Genomic DNA, 20894 nt, shown 5'->3' on the forward strand with positions numbered 1-20894 from the left:
AATTCGTTCCCAATTTGATGTTAAAAAGTTAACTTACAAGGAAGAATTAGCCAACTTTTCTGTGCTAATGCAAAACATGGCTGAGGATGATGATACTCCTATCAATAAATCTAAATCACGAGGGTAATTTTTACCTGGATTCTTTTCAAGCAATTGCAGACAAGAGTGCATATTTTCTTTCAAAGATTCGGTTCATGCTCCGTGTGGTTGTATCGATCTTTAGCAGTGAGTTTTCAATTCCGTTTGAGAACAATTCTTCAAGATTTCAATCGTTCGATGTCAAGGTTCAAGCAATTGATTCAAGTGTAATGGCTCTGTCGATTGCTACTGTTCTTCTTCTATTGACCTAATCCCTTTTGGTTAATCGACTCTTCATTGTTCTCTCCGTAGCTTTTAGACCTCCGATTTGCTTACTTCTTGGTTTGGGCTCACGAGCCCTTTATGCTTTGGGCTTGATCTTAGGCATTTACGGGCCTGCCTCAACAATTCTACCAATTGTGTCAAGTTTTTATGGGCTTTATGTCTTTTTAGTATTTTGGTTTGTTTTTTAATTTCCTTTAATTTCTGTCATTTCGTTAGGCTCGAAAGCCTCTTTCAATGTAATATGTTGTTTTACTTCATCTTTCCGATGAAAGCTAATAAATATATTTCTTTTTCGCCGGAAAAAAAAAAAAAAAAGTATTCCGTACTTAGCAAGTTGTTTGTAAAAAATCATGTCGCACAGGACATTCATGTATGAAAGATAAAGCACTTATCGTCCAAGTTGACATTCATATATATGAAAGATAAAACACTTATCATCCAAGTTCATATAATTTTTATCCCGAGTAACTTTTTTTAACAATATTTGCACCCAATTCTCAAAATTACACATACATTGATACATAATTACATATACATCTACATAGAAAATAAAGTTTGTTATTTTTTAAATTTGATTTGATTTGATGGCTGCAATGCCTAGTGGTAGCAGACGTACCAATTACACTCTGTTGACTCAGATTCCCGACGACGATCATCTCCAACCACCGCCGCCGCCGCCGATATTATCGGGCACCGGTACCGGCAGTGGCGGCGGCGGATATGATTCATCACACTCCGGTGAAAAAAAGCGAAACGATAGAGCCGGATTTGATTGGGATTTAATGAACCTAACAACTGATCAGCGGATTCAACAGAATCGTCAATCGACGTTTCCGGCTTCTTCGATCAGCGGTTTGCAGCGGCAATCGAGTGGAAGTAGTTACGGCGAGAGCTCGATTTCCGGTGATTACTTCGTCCCGTCGTTATCAGCTGCGGCGGTGAATAGTGGTGGTGGTGATCCAGATGGTTATTCGAGTTTGCCGGATGGAAGTGGTGGTGGTGGTGGTGAGGTATTACGGTTGAAGTCGTCGGAGGCAGGAGGCGGCGGCGGCGGCGGCGGATCTTATTCGTCGAAAAGCTGGGCACAACAAACGGAGGAGAGCTATCAATTGCAGTTGGCGTTGGCGTTGCGGCTCTCTACTGAAGCTATGTGTTCTGATGATCCTAATTTATTGGATCCTGTGACGGATGAAACCGCCGGGTCTAGGTCATCTGTATCTAATACTGCATCTGCTGAAGTTTTATCGCATCGATTTTGGGTATGTGTTTCTGCTGTTTATGTGTGTTTGCGAATATATTAAGTGCTGCTGTAAATTGATTGCATTATGACTGTTTAGGTAATTTTTGTTGATTGAAAATGCACCTTGTTCGTGAGGTTTAGGTCTGAGCAGAATGCCAGGTTCACTAGCCTCAGCCATTTCAAGTAGAAGACAAGTTTTGTATGTTAGAAAGCTTGCACTATGCGTTCAAAGTATGTTTCTTATAATTGGTGCAACTTGCATCTATCTAAACAAGACTATACTATCTACAAATATGTGTCCTGCAAAGTATTAATCGACATGGACACATGCTTTTTTTTCCCTTGACTATAGTTGTCCTAGTTATTTCATTTTATTCTTGCTCTTATCACTCAGGCTAGCTAGATTTGAAGCAGGTATGCATGTCAGAGATATAATGCTTAGTGAGAACCTTTGTTCTTGTTAATATTGTTGATTTTGAAAAAGTTGATTTCTTGAAATATATATTAGATTTAATTTAATCTATAGTGTGTAATATTTATCTATATATTCAAATTATATTCGTTATATGTTCCGATTCTGAAGGTTTGTGTTCTATTAGGCAAATGGCTGTTTGTCATACTTTGATAAAGTCCCTGATGGGTTTTACTTAATATATGGGATGGATCCTTACGTATGGATGATGTGCTGTGATCTACAAGAGAGTGGGCGAATTCCATCACTCGAATTGCTAAAAGCCATTGATACTGGTGTTGAATCATCAGTTGAAGTTATTTTGATTGACCGACGTAGTGATCCTAGCCTCAGGGAGCTTCAAAACCGGATTCATAGCATATCGTGTAATAGCATAACCACATTAGAGGTCGTTGATCAACTTGCAAAGCTTGTCTGCCATCGAATGGGGTGAGACTTTAGATTTTTAAGCATGTAACTTTGAGAAACATAATGATCTAGAGGTGGCAATTCCAACCCATCTACTTATTGTCAGTATTTTGTTTTCACAAGGGGTGCAACTTTAAATGGAGAAGATGGCTTGGTTTCAATGTGGAAGGAGTGCAGTGACGATCTTAAAGATTGTCTAGGATCCGTTGTACTTCCTATGGGTAGCCTCTCTATAGGCCTTTGCAGACACCGGGCCCTACTATTTAAAGTATGTTGTAGATTCATTTTTTTAAAGATAATATCTTTTACCTACTATCGGTACATTACTTCATTCTCAGATACTTGGTTTATTTCTTTAATGTTTCGATTCTTCCTTGTATGGAAACCATCACTAGATAGCCCAAGTGGTTGGGGCCCTGAGTTCCTTGCAAGAGGTCTTAGGTTCAAATCCTGTGTATGCCGAATATTTAGTGGTGGCCAGGGATGGGTGGAAACAGTCAGGGAGTAATCCTGCTGGGCTACGTACATCAAAGTATGGGGTCGGATTACTCGCCCTTTTCGGTAGCCCGAACAGGGAAAACCTTTTACCTTTTCTTCCTTTCTTGTATGGAATGTATTTAAAATGATAACAAAAGGAGAAATCTTTGTTGTTGCATATTTACAAAGTTACAACCAGGAGAATAGTTTAAATCCAGAACTGTGTTATTGTTTCACGTGTATATAAATGAATGTCTGACAAGACGGGCTTAATCTAACAGCAGCTATTTCACATTTTTTATGTTATGACTTGTAACAGATCTTAGCCGACACAATTGATCTACCGTGTCGAATAGCCAAGGGTTGCAATTATTGTAAAAGAGAAGATGCCTCATCTTGCCTTGTTCGTTTTGGCGTTGACAAGTAAGTCTGATAGCTTTAGGCGTGCCTAATGACTAAAATTCCGTCTAATATTCTAGAAGCTAATCGCAACAAACTTGTGATTGCTGCCTGTATTTCTTCTAAAACATAAATAATACATACAACTGATCTATAAAGAAGCTAATTGCAACTGACTTTGAATATTTTGGTTCTATAACGGACCAATAAGTATAATCTGTACTTGTAGTTATTGCCCATATACCGGATTTCTTTTTTTTTATGGGAATGGGAAACGTCGGCCCGACTTAATAATTGTTACATATTACATGTATACATATTATGTTTTCCTGATCCTCATGTTCTATTTCATCCCACCAATTATGGGAATATAAGCCATGAGCGGCATTCTAGTTGTGTTATGTTTTTCTATATTTTTGTCTCTAAGAATATTATGTATTTGATTACTTCATGATCCTTTAGATAATACTGTGGAGTTTGTTGCTTACTCCTAGAAGCATGTATTGGTGCATCTGTATCTATTTAAAAATGTACTGACCTCACAATTCATAGCAGAGTTTTTGGATGAAAGATCTTTTTCTTTTTTTTTTCTTTTTTTCCTGATCTAAGCAGATGAAGTTGCAATTGTTGTGCAGGGAGCTTCTTGTTGATTTGATTGGTAATCCAGGATGCCTTTGTGAGCCCGATTCTCTGCTAAATGGTCCATCTACGATCTCAATTTCATCTCCGTTGCGCTTTCCTCGTTTTAGACAAGTTGAACCCATGGTTGATTTCAGGTCATTGGCCAAGCAGTACTTTGCTGATTGCGACTCTTTAAATCTCGTATTTGAAGATCCTTCTATTGGTAAGTTTTCATAGAAAATGCTGTGTGCATTGAATTTTTTTAATAATTGTTTCTAGGATGTTAACCGTACCTCTATCGCATATTGCGTGCAGTAATCTTTCATCATTCTAATATCAGAAAATCATGTGAATTCATGATTATGATTAGATAAGTGCATTTGTAGGCCCCTTTCAATTTGCAGGCTTTTTATGCACTTAGCATGTTCTGTTAACTGTATTTGACATAGATTACTTCAGTGTTGTAGTCAAAGTTTGCTTCCAGTAATATCAGCGGAATCAAATAAAATGGAATTCTGTTTATTTGCAAATTTTTAATTTCTTAAATGGCTTTAAATGTTAGTAACTAGAAAAAATCCGACCGCGCGTTGCTGCGGTTGTATTCGACGCGCGGTCCAATTTGGATATACGATATCCGTTTCGCGTATAGTTAGTCGTGTTGTATATGTATATATATGTATGTAATATAGCCCGAAATATTTATTTTTTTTAACGATGTCCGTTTCGCGTATAGTTAGTCGCGTTGTGTTCGTAAAATTATTTTTAGTTGAACGGTGGTCTCGGAAAAATTTAACTCGCACCGAGCGTGAATATAGGGCCCGTTATTTAGTGTTTTTTTAACGATGTCCGTTTTGCATATAGTTAGTCCCGTTGGGTTCGTGAGATTTTTTCGAGTTGAACGGTGGCCTCGGAAAAATTTAACTCGCACCGAGCGAGAAGATAGGGCCCGTTATAAATTCGGGTGGAGTAAGGTTTTTTTATTTTAATTAAATTATAAATTTACGTTTTTTACCCCTGAAAAAGTGTAAAGTTGAGGGCTTGTTGTGTAATTTGTGTGAAAGTTGGAGGACCATTTGTAGTGTGAACGCAAACTCAAAACGACAATTCGGTAAAACTGAAACGACCAAAAATGGGGGGAGGTTTAGTATATAAGTATAAGTATAATATAATATAATATAATAATATAATATAATATAATATAATGCTTTTGTAGCATTCAGAACGAAGAAATAATGTGCAATGTTTGGTGCAACAAATTGCAAGTGTTTTAGTAATCGTGATGAATGATGTATATATCTATTTTAAGCTGGTGTTCCTCTTAAATGGAAGGTCATTATGCGATTCCAAAATGGACTAAATCATTGATGAAGTGCGTGTATTCATTTGGAACTTCAATATACGTTATGATGTGGTACACATGATATTATTTGCAAAAGAGTTCCCAATACGTTGCGCATAACTGTTTCTCAATCATAAATGTGTGTATTTTCATTTAATTAAAGTTACAAGGTTTATGATTGCAGGTGATGCAGATACTGGGGAGACAATTTATCCTAAACAATCTGATAAAGTTGCACGTAGTCCAAGCAATAGCAATGAGAGTTCTCGTTTACCTCCTTCTAAAGCTGCCCGTCCTAAAGTTCTTGATAAAAATTTGCAGCCTCTTAAAGCATATGCTCAGAATATCATAAGCACGTCAAAAATGGCCAATGATAGAGATTCCCAATTATATGCCTTATCCAATACTAGAATGGAAGTTTCTAGTAATCAGAGGTTTGACCCGGGTCAAGCAAATAAGGCGAGTGGAGATTATACCCTTGATTTTGAAGATTTGGACATTCCATGGAGTGATCTAGTTTTAAAGGAGAGAATTGGAGCAGGTAACCTTTATTTTTATTGAGATGGCATTTTAGACTGCTAATTATGAGGTGTTAAAATTCTTGCTAGTTGTCTACAGCAAACATATATAGGGAAGCTATATATATGCCATTCAACCTTGTTAAAGGTTTTTATATTATTATAAAAGAAATCTGATTCTGAAAGTCTGCATTTTCAGGTTCTTTTGGTGTTGTCCATCGTGCTGATTGGAATGGCTCTGTAAGTGATAAACTCTTTTTTTTTAGTTATAATTAGTGGCCGGTGTTCATAGTTTAAAGAGTAAATTTAAGTCGAATGATATTGCAGGCTTCCTTATTATGTTGCTGTGATTTTTTTTTTTTTTTTTAATCAAAATCTCACAAATTTTTCTACTTGCAGGATGTTGCTGTGAAGATTCTTTTAGAACAAGATTTTCATCCTGAGAGGTTGAATGAGTTCTTGCAGGAGGTAGCTCCTTGTGTGTCCCTTTTTTTATTTATTTATTATTTTTTCTGGCATGCATTGTGTTTAATAACTCCTACTTTACTCATTCATTATGGTCTGTTAGGTTGCAATTATGAGACGACTACGGCATCCAAATATTGTTCTTTTCATGGGTGCTGTCACTCAGCCCCCGAACCTGTCAATAGTCACAGAATATTTATCAAGGTTTAGTCCCCCATTCTCACAAAATGTGTATCCACATAACTTAGGAATATGAGAATTTGATGTTATTGGAATGGTGTGCTAATTATGTTTTTTTTTTTTTTTTTTTTTTTTTTTTTTTTTTTTTTTTTTAACTGCAGAGGTAGTCTGTATAGGCTGCTGCACAAATCTGGCGCCAAAGAGGCCTTGGATGAGCGGCGGCGACTTAGTATGGCCTATGATGTGGTATCTACTCAACCTTTCAAACTGGTTCTTTTTTTTTCTTCTTATAAAAAGACATGAAAGTTCATCTGTATCCACAACTCGTTCTTCTCATCATTAAATATACTAAAAACCTTTTTTGTTCATATAGGCAAAAGGAATGAATTACCTTCACCGACGAAATCCTCCAATTGTTCACAGGGATTTGAAATCTCCCAATCTTTTAGTAGACAGGAAATACACAGTAAAGGTAAATGGAAAGTTGCCAAGCATAAAAAAACCTTTTTTTTTTTCCCCTTAAAAAACATATTTTTTATACTAAGCCAGTTCTGCCAAGTTATGCCAGCTAATGTTGTCATACAACTTATGCCACCTGTTACAGGTCTGTGATTTTGGGCTTTCACGGTTAAAAGCAAATACATTTCTTTCGTCCAAGACTGCTGCAGGAACAGTAAGTTTCCTTTTTATCTAAATCGAGTATATATTCAAGCATCATAAAGACATAAACCTAGTATGTTTTTTTCTTATAACTTGATTTTGTGTTATATAACAGCCTGAATGGATGGCGCCTGAAGTTCTTCGTGATGAACCTTCAAATGAGAAATCAGATGTGTACAGCTTTGGGGTTATCTTGTGGGAACTTACCACTTTGCAACAACCTTGGGGTAATCTAAATCCGGCTCAGGTTTGTAACACTCATTCTTAATTTGTATTGTTACATGTCAATATGGGTCGTGTGGGGTGGGTCAGGCTGACCTGCAAACAGTCTTTTATACGAATGGGTCGAAATTGCCACATCTGGGTACAACACGTATTCATAATATATATCTTTGTAGGTTGTGGCGGCTGTAGGTTTCAAATGCAAAAGGCTTGAGATACCTCGTGACGTCAACCCTCAAGTAGCATCATTAATTGAAGCTTGTTGGGCAAAGTGAGTTTAAATATCAACTTCCAGTTATTATTAAGTATACTTTGTGAATTGTGATGATATTAGTTTTGTTTTAATGATGAAATTTGAAATTTGAATTTGTAGTGAGCCATGGAAGCGACCTTCGTTCTCGGCCATTATGGATACTTTGAGACCGTTAACAAAACCTGCTACTCCACAAACAAGTCAAACGGACGTATTGTCTTCACTTGCGTGAATGTGTGAGAATTGCACACGGCCCCCCACATGGGGAATCATTGACAATGTAATCTCTTTTGAATCTTTTAGTATATAACAATGTTATCTTCATTCTAGGTTTACCAGATTTGCTTTTACCGAAGATATACGTATAAAAAAAGACCCTCGTAGGACATGTTCTTCCCATGATTACAAAAGGAATCTATTTTTATTATAAATTAAAAGTAGCCTAGAAGCATTTTAAAGACACTTTAGGCTACTTTCAATCCATTTGACCCAACCATTTTTCCTTTTAGTTAAAGTTCTTTATTGGATCCAATAGGGGTAAACTGTTGCCCAAATTGACTCGTTCATAGTTGCCACATCTACTACTAGATATAAATTTGGGTAAAGTAAATATCATGTTTTAGGGTTTATGATATTGAATTGTTGATTGCTTAGTCTTGGATCCTTATATGGTATAACGAAATTTTGATATTATCTTTAATGTGATCTCTTGCAGGCTGATTGCTGTACATATGTCATCGTTTTGCCTATCAAGTATACCTGAGTTTTCATTCAATCAGAACCTAAGAAAGACACTTTCGGTTTTTCTACAGGAGAGGAAATCGTAATCCTTTTAAATGTACAAGTTGTTTTGTCATAATGTTGTATTTTCTGTTGTAACGTAACTATAACAACTTATAGGAATACCGTTACTTATTTATTCAGCATTAACTTGCAAGTATTTTATTTCATTTTATATTCTATGAAAACAATATTAACTAAACTATCTGCAACAAGCAAGATGGGTCTGGGTGACAAGGGTTTGGGGGTACCTTATTTTTGTCTCAATATTTTCGCCAACCTCTAAAAAGGACATTTTAATAGGTTAAGCCAAGGTTGTAAAAGACGTGAGACGGGGTCGAGACGGTCGGGTCCTAAAAAGGTCGAGACGTTCGAGACGGGGTCCAGACGGGGTCGAGACGGACGTTGACCAGAGTTGACTTTTAATTATATAAGTATATAAATGTATATACGTGTACATATTTTAAAGCCAAAAACTTTAATTGACTAATTTATACCTATAATCGCTATTACCGTTAATATAATACAAAAAATTCAAACTAAAATATGACAAATTTGACCGATTTAACCGACTTTCTAACTTTTCCGAATTTTAAGAGACTTTGACATGATTTTTTTCAACTTTGACCCGAATTTTGACCGTTGACTGTCATATTAGACGGTTTTTTTGGAGACGGGACGGGCTAGTCACCAAACCGTCGCAACGGGCGTCGCAACGGCTTTAGACGGGGTGTTTTGCAACAGAGGGTTAAGCTTTAAGCGCGTTTTTTGTGTGTGAATAATAAAGCTCAAGGATTACTCTTTTCCAACTGATATTTGATCTAGCCTAGGGCCAAATTTAAACTCATTTATTTAATAACAACGCGACTGTTTTTTTATGTAAAGAGCATAACTGATTTTTTCTCGTTCTTGATAATTAATATGGTTAAAATTTGGTGAGAACTTTTTTAGCTGGATTTAATAGTTTGGTAGACTTTCAACAAAAATGAAGAGGACAGAACCTTATGATTTTGTCTTCTTGATTTATATCGCATTGATCACGTACTCTAACATTTCAATACTCTTTCAGATCCGTCACAAGTTTCAGATTAGGAGTTGATCAAGAGTGTAACAAATTGCTCAAAAGTTGGGGTATATATAATCTTAATTATTGATTCTTATTTTCTTAACAATTGATAATAGCCGCAAGTGTCATGTTATGCTTGAACAGCTTTCCAAACTGCATTTTTGGTGTGTCAATAAGTTTTTTTTTTTTGAAAAGCAAGATAATTTTATTGATAAGGAAATGATACAAAGAGGATTACAACATGAGCAACACTAATTTGAGCGAAACTCGAGGACCTATACTAAATATAAAGTAAGAAACTAACAAGATGTAGAATACCCTAATTTCGGAGCAGTATTATCAAACTTAACATCAATCACCATTACCCTCATCATCTACTAATACATAAAAAGGATTGTTTGTTTCAATTCTATCTTTGGAATATGTCTTATTATTACCTTCACCATCAATGTCCTTCCCTTTATCTCTTTTCCTTAAAACATTATGATTTCGACTTTTCTGGAACTCCACATTCCAATCTGTTTCCTCCACAACAATATTGTCTTTAATACCATAATTATTCTTAACTGCATTTTGCTTGATACCTTTTGCTTCTGTTGACTGCCATTGACTTTTATTATTATCAAAATTCAACTTATGAAATACCCTTCCTTTCTTACCAACAACTTTAAAGCCGTCCTCAACACACTGGTTATTTAAATCAACTGTTTCACCATCATTGTTGATTTTCAAAGCGTCTTTTAACACTTGTGCAGATACTTCATCTTCTGTTTTAAGCCTAATTTTACAAGTATTAAAAGAGTGCCCAAACACTTTGCAATGAGTGCATAAAGGCGGTTTCCATTGATAAGTCACCTCAAGTTTACCCACTTTGGCTGGAAAAGAACCAATCACAGGATAGGAAAATTCGACAAAGCTAGGAAGGTCATCAGCTGCATTGACTTCAGTCAAAACTCTAGCAAAACCTAGTCTTCCACTTTTACTCAAACATCTCTCTGAAGTAACTTTGTCCATCAACATAGGCCTACCAATACCACTAACAAGTTTACCTATACTTCTGCCACTCCATAGTTCAATGGGTATATTGTGAATGCAAATCCAAATTGGAACTTTTTCAGGTTCAATTTTTTCAAGCCAAACCCCAGGTTCCCAATGATTCACGAAAAAAGGAACATTATTAACTAACCATGGACCACTCTCAAGAACCTCCTTCATACCCTTTTCATTTTTAAATTTGCATAAATAAAATCCTGCAGCTGTTTTGACGATTTCTTTAAGGTCATACCTCCGCCACATTCTCCTTAGATGGGCATTAACAACCCTATAATCCATAGAAGTTCCAATAAAATACCCATATAATTGAAGAGAAAATGCACTACCGCCCTTCTTAACCTCCTCAGAGGTGAAAACTACTCTCTTTTGACCATTAGACATTAAAACAGGAGGAATGAACTCCATTTTTAATTCTTCTTCATCTTTGTTTTGTTTTAAGAAGTCAGCAAAAGTGATGTTTGGATTTACCCATGGTCTTGGGGTTTTAGTATTTGTATTGTCTTGCCCATCACTAGTCTCTACCCCTTCCATTGTTGTAGATTTAATCCCAGAAACAACATTATCTTTATCACCACTATTATTATCCTGCGTATTCATTAATGTTACATTGCCACCCAATGTAAATTGGGAGAAATCATCAGGAACAACAATTGACTCTCTAAAACCATCATTCTTAAATAACTTAACAGCATTCTCAGCAGCAGCCACTAGGTTTACATCAACCTCATTATAACTACCATCTTTTGAACTCTTAAAGAATACAACAGGACTAGCAGAAACAGTCGGTTTAGCAACAGCAATTGTTTCACCAATAGATTTAGCAATAATATCATCGTTACTGACTACAATATCATCAATAGAATGATCAGTTACAGCAGAATTTGTGACGATCGCTCCAAATCCATATGGACGAACACGTCATTCATCGATTTCATTGCGAGGTATTTGACCTCTATATGATACGTTTTGTAAACATTGCATTCTTTTGAAAAGGCACACCATAAATGAATATTTAAATCAAAGGTTTTCGACATCTGATGATTTCTACATATAGACAATCACCGTAAATAATAGTTTACAATAGTACTTCCATTGACAATGCAGTCAAAATAAGATACATGGTGATGATTTGGTGAATGCAACGTTTCCTTGATAAATATGCCATGTAAGACTCCATGCACATAGCTTGTCTAACACATAAGCAAACAGCGGAAGACTTCTAGGAACCTGAGAATAAACATGCTAACAAGTGTCAACACAAAGGTTGGTGAGTTCATAGTTTTAATGTTGCGCATAATCTGTATATAAAGGTGGATCACAAGATTTCAGTTGTTCAATCCAGAAACGTTTATCAAAATATTCTACGAAATTGAGCACCCTGGTAACTAAACTTAACGTATATATAATTTATACCCTTTGTATAATCATCTTAATAATACACGCAAACCAACGTGTACGCTTCTCAAATAGCATACGTCCGTTAAAAGGCTAGTGCTCTAGCTCGGACGGGGATATCAAGCCCTATGGATCCATATATAACTACTCGCGCCCACCAGTTCTTATAACCGGCAGTTACTAGTTACCAAAGCTAAGGGATTTTCGGTTCAAACTCGGTGTAGAATTTAGTGTGTACTTGTGTCCATTGTTTTTAAAATAAAGTGCATGTATTCTCAGCCCAAAAATATAGATTGCAAAAGCAATTAAAAAGGGAGCAAATGAAACTCACACATATAAATATTGTATATCGGTTAATAAAGCATTTGCATGTATTCTCAGCCCAAAAATGTAGAGAGTAAAAGGGATCTTATGAAACTCACAGTTTAATATTGATATACAATATTGCAGGAAAGCACGTAGACGCATTGGATATAATAAGCACGAGGTTTGATTCACAAAAATACCCCCGAATATTACCCATAACCTCCTTGGCAATAACCCATATTTTCCTTAACTCTAGCTTTCTCGAAAACTCGTTTTGAAAAATTACTTGGACAGCACTCCGTCGTAATATTTTATGTACATTATTATTTTTGTATCGCAAAAATAATAACACTAATAATAAAAATAATAAGATTAATAATAATCTTATTATTAATAATAATAATAATAATAATAATAATAATAAAATAAATAAATACGGAGTAAAAATAATATATGTGTGTGTGTGATTTATCTGGCCAAAACTCGAGAATTTATAGCACTTGGCCTGAAATTTTGCCCCATGCGATCGCATGGATTTTGGGCATGATGGCCATGCGATCGCATGGCCTCAATTTCCAGCTCAGAATCATTTGTCCATTTGTTTGTCGACATGATAAAATATTAATATAATATATATAATTTAAATAATTAATTATATATTATATTAAATTCACGTGCATAGTTGACTTGTAATTTTTGTTCCGATAAGTCGTACGTCATCACTCGACTTATGTCCCGGTTCCAGTTTTTCGAATGTCCTTTCGTACCTTTAGAAAACTTGCATTTTACGTTTCGTGTCACGTACCTTTGTCAAAATATAGTCTTAAATTATCCATAAACTATACCACTCATAGTATATCTTAAACTTTCAAATGTTTTGGTCATTTACTTCTATAAATCATCGTCTCGCTATTTGTTAATATATATATAATATATACATTTTCATTTTGAAATAGTGTTACTGTAGCAAAGTTACTGTAGCAAAGTCAATTTTTACTGTAGCAATTCACTGTAGCAATTCAATTTCACTGTAGCAAATAGTGATTTTTGAAAACACTGTAGCATTTTGGGTACTGTAGCAATTTGAAAATACTGTAGCAAATTAGTATTTTACTTGTTCATCTTAAACGTTTTAGTTAACTTATCTAAATATCAATCGAATCAATAATCGAATGTTACTATCGTTTACTAAATAACTTGAAGTCATATATATTCAAATAGATATATAAACCAATAAGTTTAATGTACGGTATCATGCAATTAAAACTTTGTTACGTTTTCAAGTTATAGTATATATATGTATCTATTTACATATAATGGTTCGCGAATCGTTGAGAACAACCGAAGGGTAATTGAATAGTTCAAAATTTTGAGATTCAACTTCATAGGCTTTGCTTATCGTGTCGAAGTCATTAATCATTTAAAATTAAGTTTAAATTTAGTCGAAATTTCCGGGTCATCACAGAATTCTTACCATACCCACCTTTCTTCCTGTTACCCTTGCGTTTTTTAATTACTTCAGGGAGTATTTTTTCATTAGCAGGAATAGAAGAATCACCAGCATAAGGAACAAACTGAGCACTCTTCTTTTCTTTAGACGGACCATCCCCAACATCAATCAGCTGGTTCACTTTACCCTTCCTCTTTCTAGAACTATAGGTTTTCAGAACCATCCCCTCTGAATCACGATTATCCTTCCCAGGTTGATCAATTGGCACATCTCCCTCATTCTTATTTGGCTGATCAACTTCATCTACCATCAGATTGGAACGTACGACATCATCCATAATCTGAGATGAACGATCCCCATCAGAATCAGATGAAGACACTTCTCCACTTTTAGAAGCCGCATCCGCTGTTCCACGACTAACCGATCGGTTTCGCAAAACCCTAGTAGCAGTCGCCGTTATCGTTATATCTTGGTACTTTTTCTTCTTCTTGGACACCATGATACACGATTACTCTTAAAGATAAAAATTATACTGATTATATGATATGAGATGCAGAGAATTTGGGGAAATAGTGAGAGATGACAACAAGGCGAATTTTAAAACCCTAGAACAAAATATTAGGTCAAATAACGGAACCCAATCAAAACCCTAGGAAACAGGAAACTGAAAACAAATTCAGTCTAATTAAATAGATATGAAACGAACTCACAGAGAAGATAATAACGTTACTGCTGAATCAAGCGTTTTCGCGAATAATGTGTGGATTCTAGAGCTGGAGGTCGATTAAATTGTCTTCCCCGTGCGAAATTGCAGTTTCTAGATGAATTCGATTGAGTTGATTGGTGAATTGATGCGAGATTAGTAAAACCCTTGATGGGGGAGTTGATCTGCTTCTTTGACTACTTGAAACCGGAGTATCTAAAGATTCAGGCTGATCAATATCTGTTTTACACAGATACATAGAAGATTATATACATATCAGATACTATTACATAGTATAAATGATGATCCTTAAGAATAAATAACATCAATCAATTACTGGAAAAAAAACAAACAAACCCGTGTCAATAAGTTTTTAACTTGTTTTCAGCACTGATGCATACAATATGCAAAGGTTGCATATTTTAACTTACGGGGAGAAAGGTCTTTTACAGATGATGACGTACGTCCATACCTTTTAAAGTCTAGCTTCATATGGACTTCCAAGAAATGGAGATGTTTTCACTTGGAAGCTTGCAAGAAATAGCTGTAATTAGTAAGACTTGTTTTAACTTTCGTAATATAATAATATAATATTTGCCTTTTTCATATGCTAAAGCCTAAAATTAGCTTATAGAGAAGCAATAGATATGGGACAGGGAACTAGCTGTACTTGTGGACAAGATGCAACCAAAGAATCTTAAAAGGACAAACGTCAAACTACCATCAAAGTTCTTATTTTGTTACAATAATTTCAATGAAAAATAAGCATTTGATTGTTTGAAAGTTTCTTATCTATGTATGGGTTATTCCGTAAAGCACCACCTTTTTACAAATATGCCACTAATTGTGCATCATATTCACATATTGTAGTGCTGCACAGCTTTTAAAAGCAGCAATGACTGTGTTGTGTTTAAGTAAACATGTGTTGCCGGGTTGGTGTACACATCACAATCCTAATCCTTTTAATTAAGAGATACTATACTACTGATACTTAGTAGATGTATACAAACGTTACTGGCCAACATACATACTTCAAACATCCATCACAAGATAGTCTAGTAGTTAAGACCATGAGTTCCTTGCAAGAGGTCTCAAATCTTGTCTAGGATGAATATTTAGTGGTGACCAAGGATAGATTTGAAACAGCCAGGTAGTAATCCTAATCCTGTTGGGTTAGGTACATTAAAGTATGGGGTTGAATTACTCATTCGTATAGCCCGAATAAGGAAACCTATACCTTTTACCTTTATACATACTTCAAACAGCCATGGAATGAAATGATAACTAACAATCAACTGCTCCATATCAAAAGCTAAAATCAGTCCAAACAAATTTGTAGCCATGGGCCACCCAATAAACTTGTACATCTAAATCTTGTTTTTAATCATTTATCTCACTTATAGAGCAACTTCAAATGAAAAGAGGACCGTTCATATAATCTATCCAGAGAAAATAATAAAATTCCAAAAAATCTCAAATGTAATAATAATGAAGTGCATCAAAGGCAGTCAGTTGATACAACACCATCATCCGAAACAGAAACTAGAGTACATCACATTCCAAGAAAAAACACAAACAGAATACTAATCTTATACGTTGAACAGTATTACGGAATACTTCACAGCAAAAATCCAAATAAAAATAAAAACCAACCATAAATGAACTATCGCCAACATGATCTTCAGATTAAATTCTTCCCCGCACAACATTTTCAATCTGTTTTGTCGCCTGGAGATGAAGATATTAACCTGTATACAAAAACAATTATAAGCTGCAATAAAATAGGCTTGATCCTTCGAAGCAGGGATACCTGAACCTGCAAAACTAGTAAATTATGTAAGATCACATCTCTTTATTCATAATATTGTTCAAATATAAGTAATCTTTCTAAATATTAAGGAAGAATTTCCTGAACCCAAAAATCTATTTGCTGCACTCCTATAAACATGATTTCATCAAAAAATGACCAACTGTTGATAAATTTCTATTTTGGGTAACCAATATCTTTTGGCCTAAATAATAAACCCTCAAACGTTTTTCAAAACTTTGACTTAAGGTAACTTCAATCTTGAAAGCGTGTAACAGGATTTTCAGCATAAAAAGTCAATAATGATCAAAGATCATCACTTTGACACATATGGATTTACCTTCAATCAGTTCTTAATATGTATTTTTATGTAAACTTTTGAGAGTTAAATGGTTTTTCAGGGAGAAAAAATATGGTTACCAGAAATAGAAATTGAACAGAAATTGGTTAAATTTTATCCAATTAGCCCTATATTCTATGATTGAGGCAGTTTGCAGCTAGTGATCCTTTCTACACTTTGTCTTCCCCTGTAATCTTTATTCAAAATCTTTGAAGGGGTAAAGAGTAAAGGGAGAATATAGACATTTGGCTAGTGAACCTGTAACCTGTACACTCCTGCACAGCAGAAAGTGGGCAGTAAGCCAGTATGCTGTATCTTCCAAAGTGAGGATAATATGAAAATAAAACCCTGTATTTTGTTTTTTCTTTGTTCACTTATTATTCCTATCTTCGATAAGAGTTCATAATTTGACTGATTTGCTTACTAGTGGGTCCATTTGGGCTGTTTAATCGCTAACGAGTCAGATGGGTTGAAGGTCCAAACCCACCTAAAGAGTAGCTTTGATGCATAAAACCTTTTAATAAATTGTGTTAAGACTTAGTTATTATCGGAATCAAAACTAACTTCTATAATAATATTTGACACACTATTAATTTAGAACAAGATCAAAAAATCCAAACAGATATTGTTTTAGGTCAACCGACCCGACTCATACCAGGTATATCTTGGTTAGACATTTGGACCTAACCCATTCAACCCACTCTCACCGCCATTAAAAATAATGCAAGATTATATACAGAAAGTAGAGAGAAGAAACAAACCTGACTATGCAACTTCAATCAATCATAATAACCTCCATCATTATTTTGCTGCTGGGAAGGATCGATATACTGGTCTCCATTCAGTTTCGCATCTCCATCGATACGTCCATCATTATTGGTGGCGTTTTTTGCACGGGTGGGGTCCGCTTGCTCTTTTTCCCTGTTCCATTGCTCAATCTTTGCCCTTCTTTCAGCACTACCTTCTCTAACTGGGCTCCGGTTTCTCTTTCCACCTGGACTTCTACTGCGTCCCCCTTTTCGAGGTGGGGTCCGGCTTCTAGGCCTCCTACCACTCCTATCATGATGACGGTGATCGTGATCTGCATAATCACCACCGCCTCTTCTTCCTGAGCTGCGGGGACCACCATGTGAACGTTCGTCATAACCACGATGCCTCTGAGGACTGTGACTCCTGCTTCGACTTCTCCTTCGACTTCTTCCAAACAACTGTCTCCTCAACTCTCTGAAAATATCATATGCATTCATCATTCGTTAATGGAATGACAGTAAAACATCAGGGAGTTTTAATAAAAATGAAAAAAGTGATACTGAATTACAACAATCAGATAATAATTTGTAACAGAATACATTGCTTAAGAAGGTATTTAGATCAGATGACCTAAATAGACAATATTCTAAAATCAAAATGCAGACTATTTCACCCCCTACAATCAGTTAACAGGAATCGAGGTTGTGTTGATCAAATACTATAAAACTAGCTATTAACACTTCAGAACAGTAAAATCACATAATCAATTTTAAGACACATGTCTAAACACCTCTAAAAAGTACAACCAAATATAAAAACAAACTGACCTGCCAATCTTTTTTAAATGCATGAAATTGCAGTAACCACCACGATTGCATACATTTTCTTCATACTGCCTACATGTCGCTTCACGAAAGTCCGTCACAGGAGAGAAGTCCACAATGATGGGGCGACCTAAAGATATAAGATTATTTCATGTTATAAAAAATTTGCTTTAATCATATATATATGTATGTATGTACAACTCGAAATTTAAGCCACTTGAAGGCATCTACTAATGATAAAACACATCAATAGCCCAAGATAGATAAATAAAATTCATTGAAAAGTGCCATTCAAATAGAATAAAACGTGTACCTGCATAAAACCTTCCAGTAAGATTCTGAAGAGCACTTGCAGCATGCTCTTCTTCCCTAAACTGAACATACACATTCCCTACCTGCTTACAAAAAAGAAGACTTAAGTTAACATCAATTCAAAGAGCAAACCAATTTCATGTAAAACAATAACATACCATGTGATCAGCCAAATTATCACATATGTTTAGACTTTCAATCTCCCCATACTTGCCCAACTCTTCAAACAAATCTTCATAAAAATCCTGCATCAATGTGTGGTAACAATAACCGTATCAAAAATCAATGCATTAGTTGAAAAATTGCAAAGCCAATAGAAATTTTTATGCGATTAATACATAACACATCAAAATTTACTAGAACACAGTTTATACATATGCATATTTATATTCATACACATACCAATATATATACACGTAAAATTGATCAACCATACGAGGCAAGGTATAGAAAGGAGAAAATTAGGGACAAGGACCTCAAAGTGATCTTGAATTTTGCGCGGATCAAGGGGTTGACCTTGAGGATCAACACCGGGAGTAATGGAATCAGGGCGTTGATACATATTTGAAAGCAATAAAGTAGGACTGATGCTCGGTTTTGTATGAAGCCTTGAACATCTGTCACCGTGACGACAAGCACCGATCTTGAAATAGAACGGACAATTCACTCGATCCTTTTCTGTACCGAAAATTGACGCCAAATGCTCCGCCATCGTTAGTTTAGTTTGATTTGAATTGATTGATTGTTTGTGTGTGGAAAATAGGGTTAGGGTTTATGTGGTAGAACTCTGAAATTTGGGGATGAAGGGGGATAGCATAAATCAGAGCAGGTATTTATAGAAGCGAATTCTTACTTGAAGGTATTTACAATTTTACATGTTAAACAAATATGTAAAATAAAATAAAAACACCTTCATCAATAGCTGGGTTGCCCGAGTGGTTAAGGGGGAAGACTTAAGATCTTCTGCACATAAGTGCGCGTGGGTTCGAACCCCACATCCAGCATTTTTTACAGTTTTCAGTGATGACAAATATATCAGCATAAATGTTTAGTTTAATTAGTTTGTATGCTGGCTACGAGTGTTAATGTTTTATATATTGATGATGCAAGAAACCGTTAGAATTTTTGTGAATGAATGCAAGTCACAACACGTACTAGTAGTGACATGAACGGAATTTTTGTAAGATGAAAATTATCCAAGTGTGAATTACATACGAATAAGATTTTTTTTTTTTTTTTAAACTATTCGAAGAAATGAATTATTTGTAATAAACTAATGTGACGTAACCAATTTATTTTGATGATCGTTTCTAACAGTTTTATCTCACTAAGTTATACGGTGATCTCAACATGAGAACAATTTATTTTGATGATCGTGTCTAACTTTTTTTCTCTCACTAAGTTATAGGGTGATCTAATGAAAACTTTTGTAAAGTAATTGTTAATAATACGAAATTTACAAATCTTCACCATTTTATTAACATTTTTGTACACATACTTTGATTCAATTGATAAAAAGGTCAAAGGTGGGAACTCAAGAGTATACAAATTCCACTCCCAAATTCCACTAATTGATCAAATTTTAAGATGTGAGAACTCCTCCGGCCCCTTTAAAACTCTGCCCTTGCGTATCAGTATAAACACCTATACACATTGTCTCATCGAAAAAGAACATGGGTTTAACGAAGTGTAGATGACAACATAACACTAACAAGTTTAAAGGATACATAAATTAAAACAACACAACAAACTCTTCAAACTTGATAGACCTTGCAAACCAATCACGCAAATTGGTTTCATTTCAATGCTACAAAAGTACACATTAAAACCTCATTATTAGTATTACAAAACACGCAGAAAATAATGATTCAAATGGCTTTAAGCATATCATCAGCACCACTAGAAGTAAAGGCACCACCTTCTTCTAAATTCAACACTTTCACAACACCATTTTCAACAAGCATCGCATATCGTCTTGATCGAACCCCTAACCCGATCGGTTTATTGCTCAAATCCAATTCACACCCAATTAATTTCGTAAACTCACAATTCCCATCACTCAAAAGCAACACACTCCCATTCTCATCAATATTCAAATCTTTACCCCACGCTTTCATTACAAAAGCATCGTTAACTGAAATACACGCGATCGTATCAACGCCTTTTCATTTCAGCTCACCGGATTTTTCTACGAAATCGGGGAGGTATTTTTGGGAACAGGTGGGGGTAAAGGCCCCCGGAACGGCGAAAAGGATTTATTTTTGTTGTGTGTTAGGGCTGAGATTGTGGTGGTTTGGAGTTCATCGTTGGAATCGAAGTAGGGTAAAGTGGCGTCGGGGAGTTTGTCGCCGACGGAGATTGTGGCGGTGATTTTAGTGGAGAATTTAATTGGGCGGTGGGATTTGGTGAACGGAGAGAAGGAGAGACGGCGGTTGGCGGTTGGCGGTGGAGGTGAGGTGGGGTTTGGAGGTTGAAGTGGGGAATCTGGTAA

General features: G+C 35.5%; 2 protein-coding genes, 1 non-coding gene and 1 pseudogene across 4 annotated transcripts; 2 read left to right on the top strand and 2 right to left on the bottom strand.

The window, feature by feature from the left end:
• The first annotated feature begins 861 nt into the window (after nucleotides 1-861).
• On the top strand, nucleotides 862-8540 carry LOC139853727 (serine/threonine-protein kinase CTR1-like). Its single transcript, XM_071843092.1, has 16 exons — nucleotides 862-1622; nucleotides 2203-2504; nucleotides 2607-2751; nucleotides 3280-3383; nucleotides 3995-4203; nucleotides 5504-5860; nucleotides 6037-6077; nucleotides 6237-6305; nucleotides 6406-6506; nucleotides 6644-6728; nucleotides 6856-6954; nucleotides 7087-7155; nucleotides 7258-7389; nucleotides 7541-7635; nucleotides 7738-7897; nucleotides 8333-8540. Exons 1-15 carry the CDS (start codon nucleotides 948-950, stop codon nucleotides 7847-7849), a joined length of 2595 nt encoding a protein of 864 aa, XP_071699193.1. The 5' UTR covers nucleotides 862-947; the 3' UTR covers nucleotides 7850-7897; nucleotides 8333-8540.
• A 7291-nt stretch (nucleotides 8541-15831) lies between these two features.
• On the bottom strand, nucleotides 15832-19230 carry LOC139851288 (splicing factor U2af small subunit B-like). 2 transcript variants are annotated; one of them, XM_071840314.1, is made up of 6 exons: nucleotides 18879-19230; nucleotides 18562-18648; nucleotides 18405-18486; nucleotides 18095-18221; nucleotides 17279-17741; nucleotides 15832-16792 (listed from the first exon to the last, which is right to left on the bottom strand). In XM_071840314.1, exons 1-5 carry the CDS (start codon nucleotides 19113-19115, stop codon nucleotides 17297-17299), a joined length of 978 nt encoding a protein of 325 aa, XP_071696415.1. In that variant the 5' UTR covers nucleotides 19116-19230; the 3' UTR covers nucleotides 15832-16792; nucleotides 17279-17296. The 2 variants fall into 2 exon arrangements, with proteins under 2 accessions (XP_071696415.1, XP_071696414.1); XM_071840313.1 differs by having other exon boundaries at nucleotides 15832-16118; nucleotides 18879-19229.
• A 94-nt stretch (nucleotides 19231-19324) lies between these two features.
• On the top strand, nucleotides 19325-19407 carry TRNAL-UAA (transfer RNA leucine (anticodon UAA)). Its single transcript has one exon. It is a non-coding gene; the product is annotated as a tRNA-Leu (tRNA).
• A 691-nt stretch (nucleotides 19408-20098) lies between these two features.
• LOC139855281 (peroxiredoxin-2B-like) lies at nucleotides 20099-20894 on the bottom strand (annotated as a pseudogene).

This window comes from Rutidosis leptorrhynchoides, chromosome 6 (genome assembly GCF_046630445.1).
Source record: "Rutidosis leptorrhynchoides isolate AG116_Rl617_1_P2 chromosome 6, CSIRO_AGI_Rlap_v1, whole genome shotgun sequence".
In the NCBI taxonomy this organism is placed as follows: Eukaryota; Viridiplantae; Streptophyta; class Magnoliopsida; order Asterales; family Asteraceae; genus Rutidosis; species Rutidosis leptorrhynchoides.

Bases quoted from the DNA above. Each gene is read 5' to 3' on its own strand.
- LOC139853727 (XM_071843092.1), top strand. From the start codon at position 948: ATGGCTGCAATGCCTAGTGGTAGCAGACGTACCAATTACACTCTGTTG. The intron at 2,752-3,279 runs GTATGTTGTAGA...GACTTGTAACAG, and splicing joins ACCGGGCCCTACTATTTAAA to ATCTTAGCCGACACAATTGA. The intron at 4,204-5,503 runs GTAAGTTTTCAT...TTATGATTGCAG, and splicing joins ATTTGAAGATCCTTCTATTG to GTGATGCAGATACTGGGGAG.
- LOC139851288 (XM_071840314.1), bottom strand. From the start codon at position 19,115: ATGGCGGAGCATTTGGCGTCAATTTTCGGTACAGAAAAGGATCGAGTG. The intron at 18,649-18,878 runs GTCCTTGTCCCT...ACATTGATGCAG, and splicing joins AAATTCAAGATCACTTTGAG to GATTTTTATGAAGATTTGTT. The intron at 17,742-18,094 runs GTCAGTTTGTTT...TGATATTTTCAG, and splicing joins CATTTAAAAAAGATTGGCAG to AGAGTTGAGGAGACAGTTGT.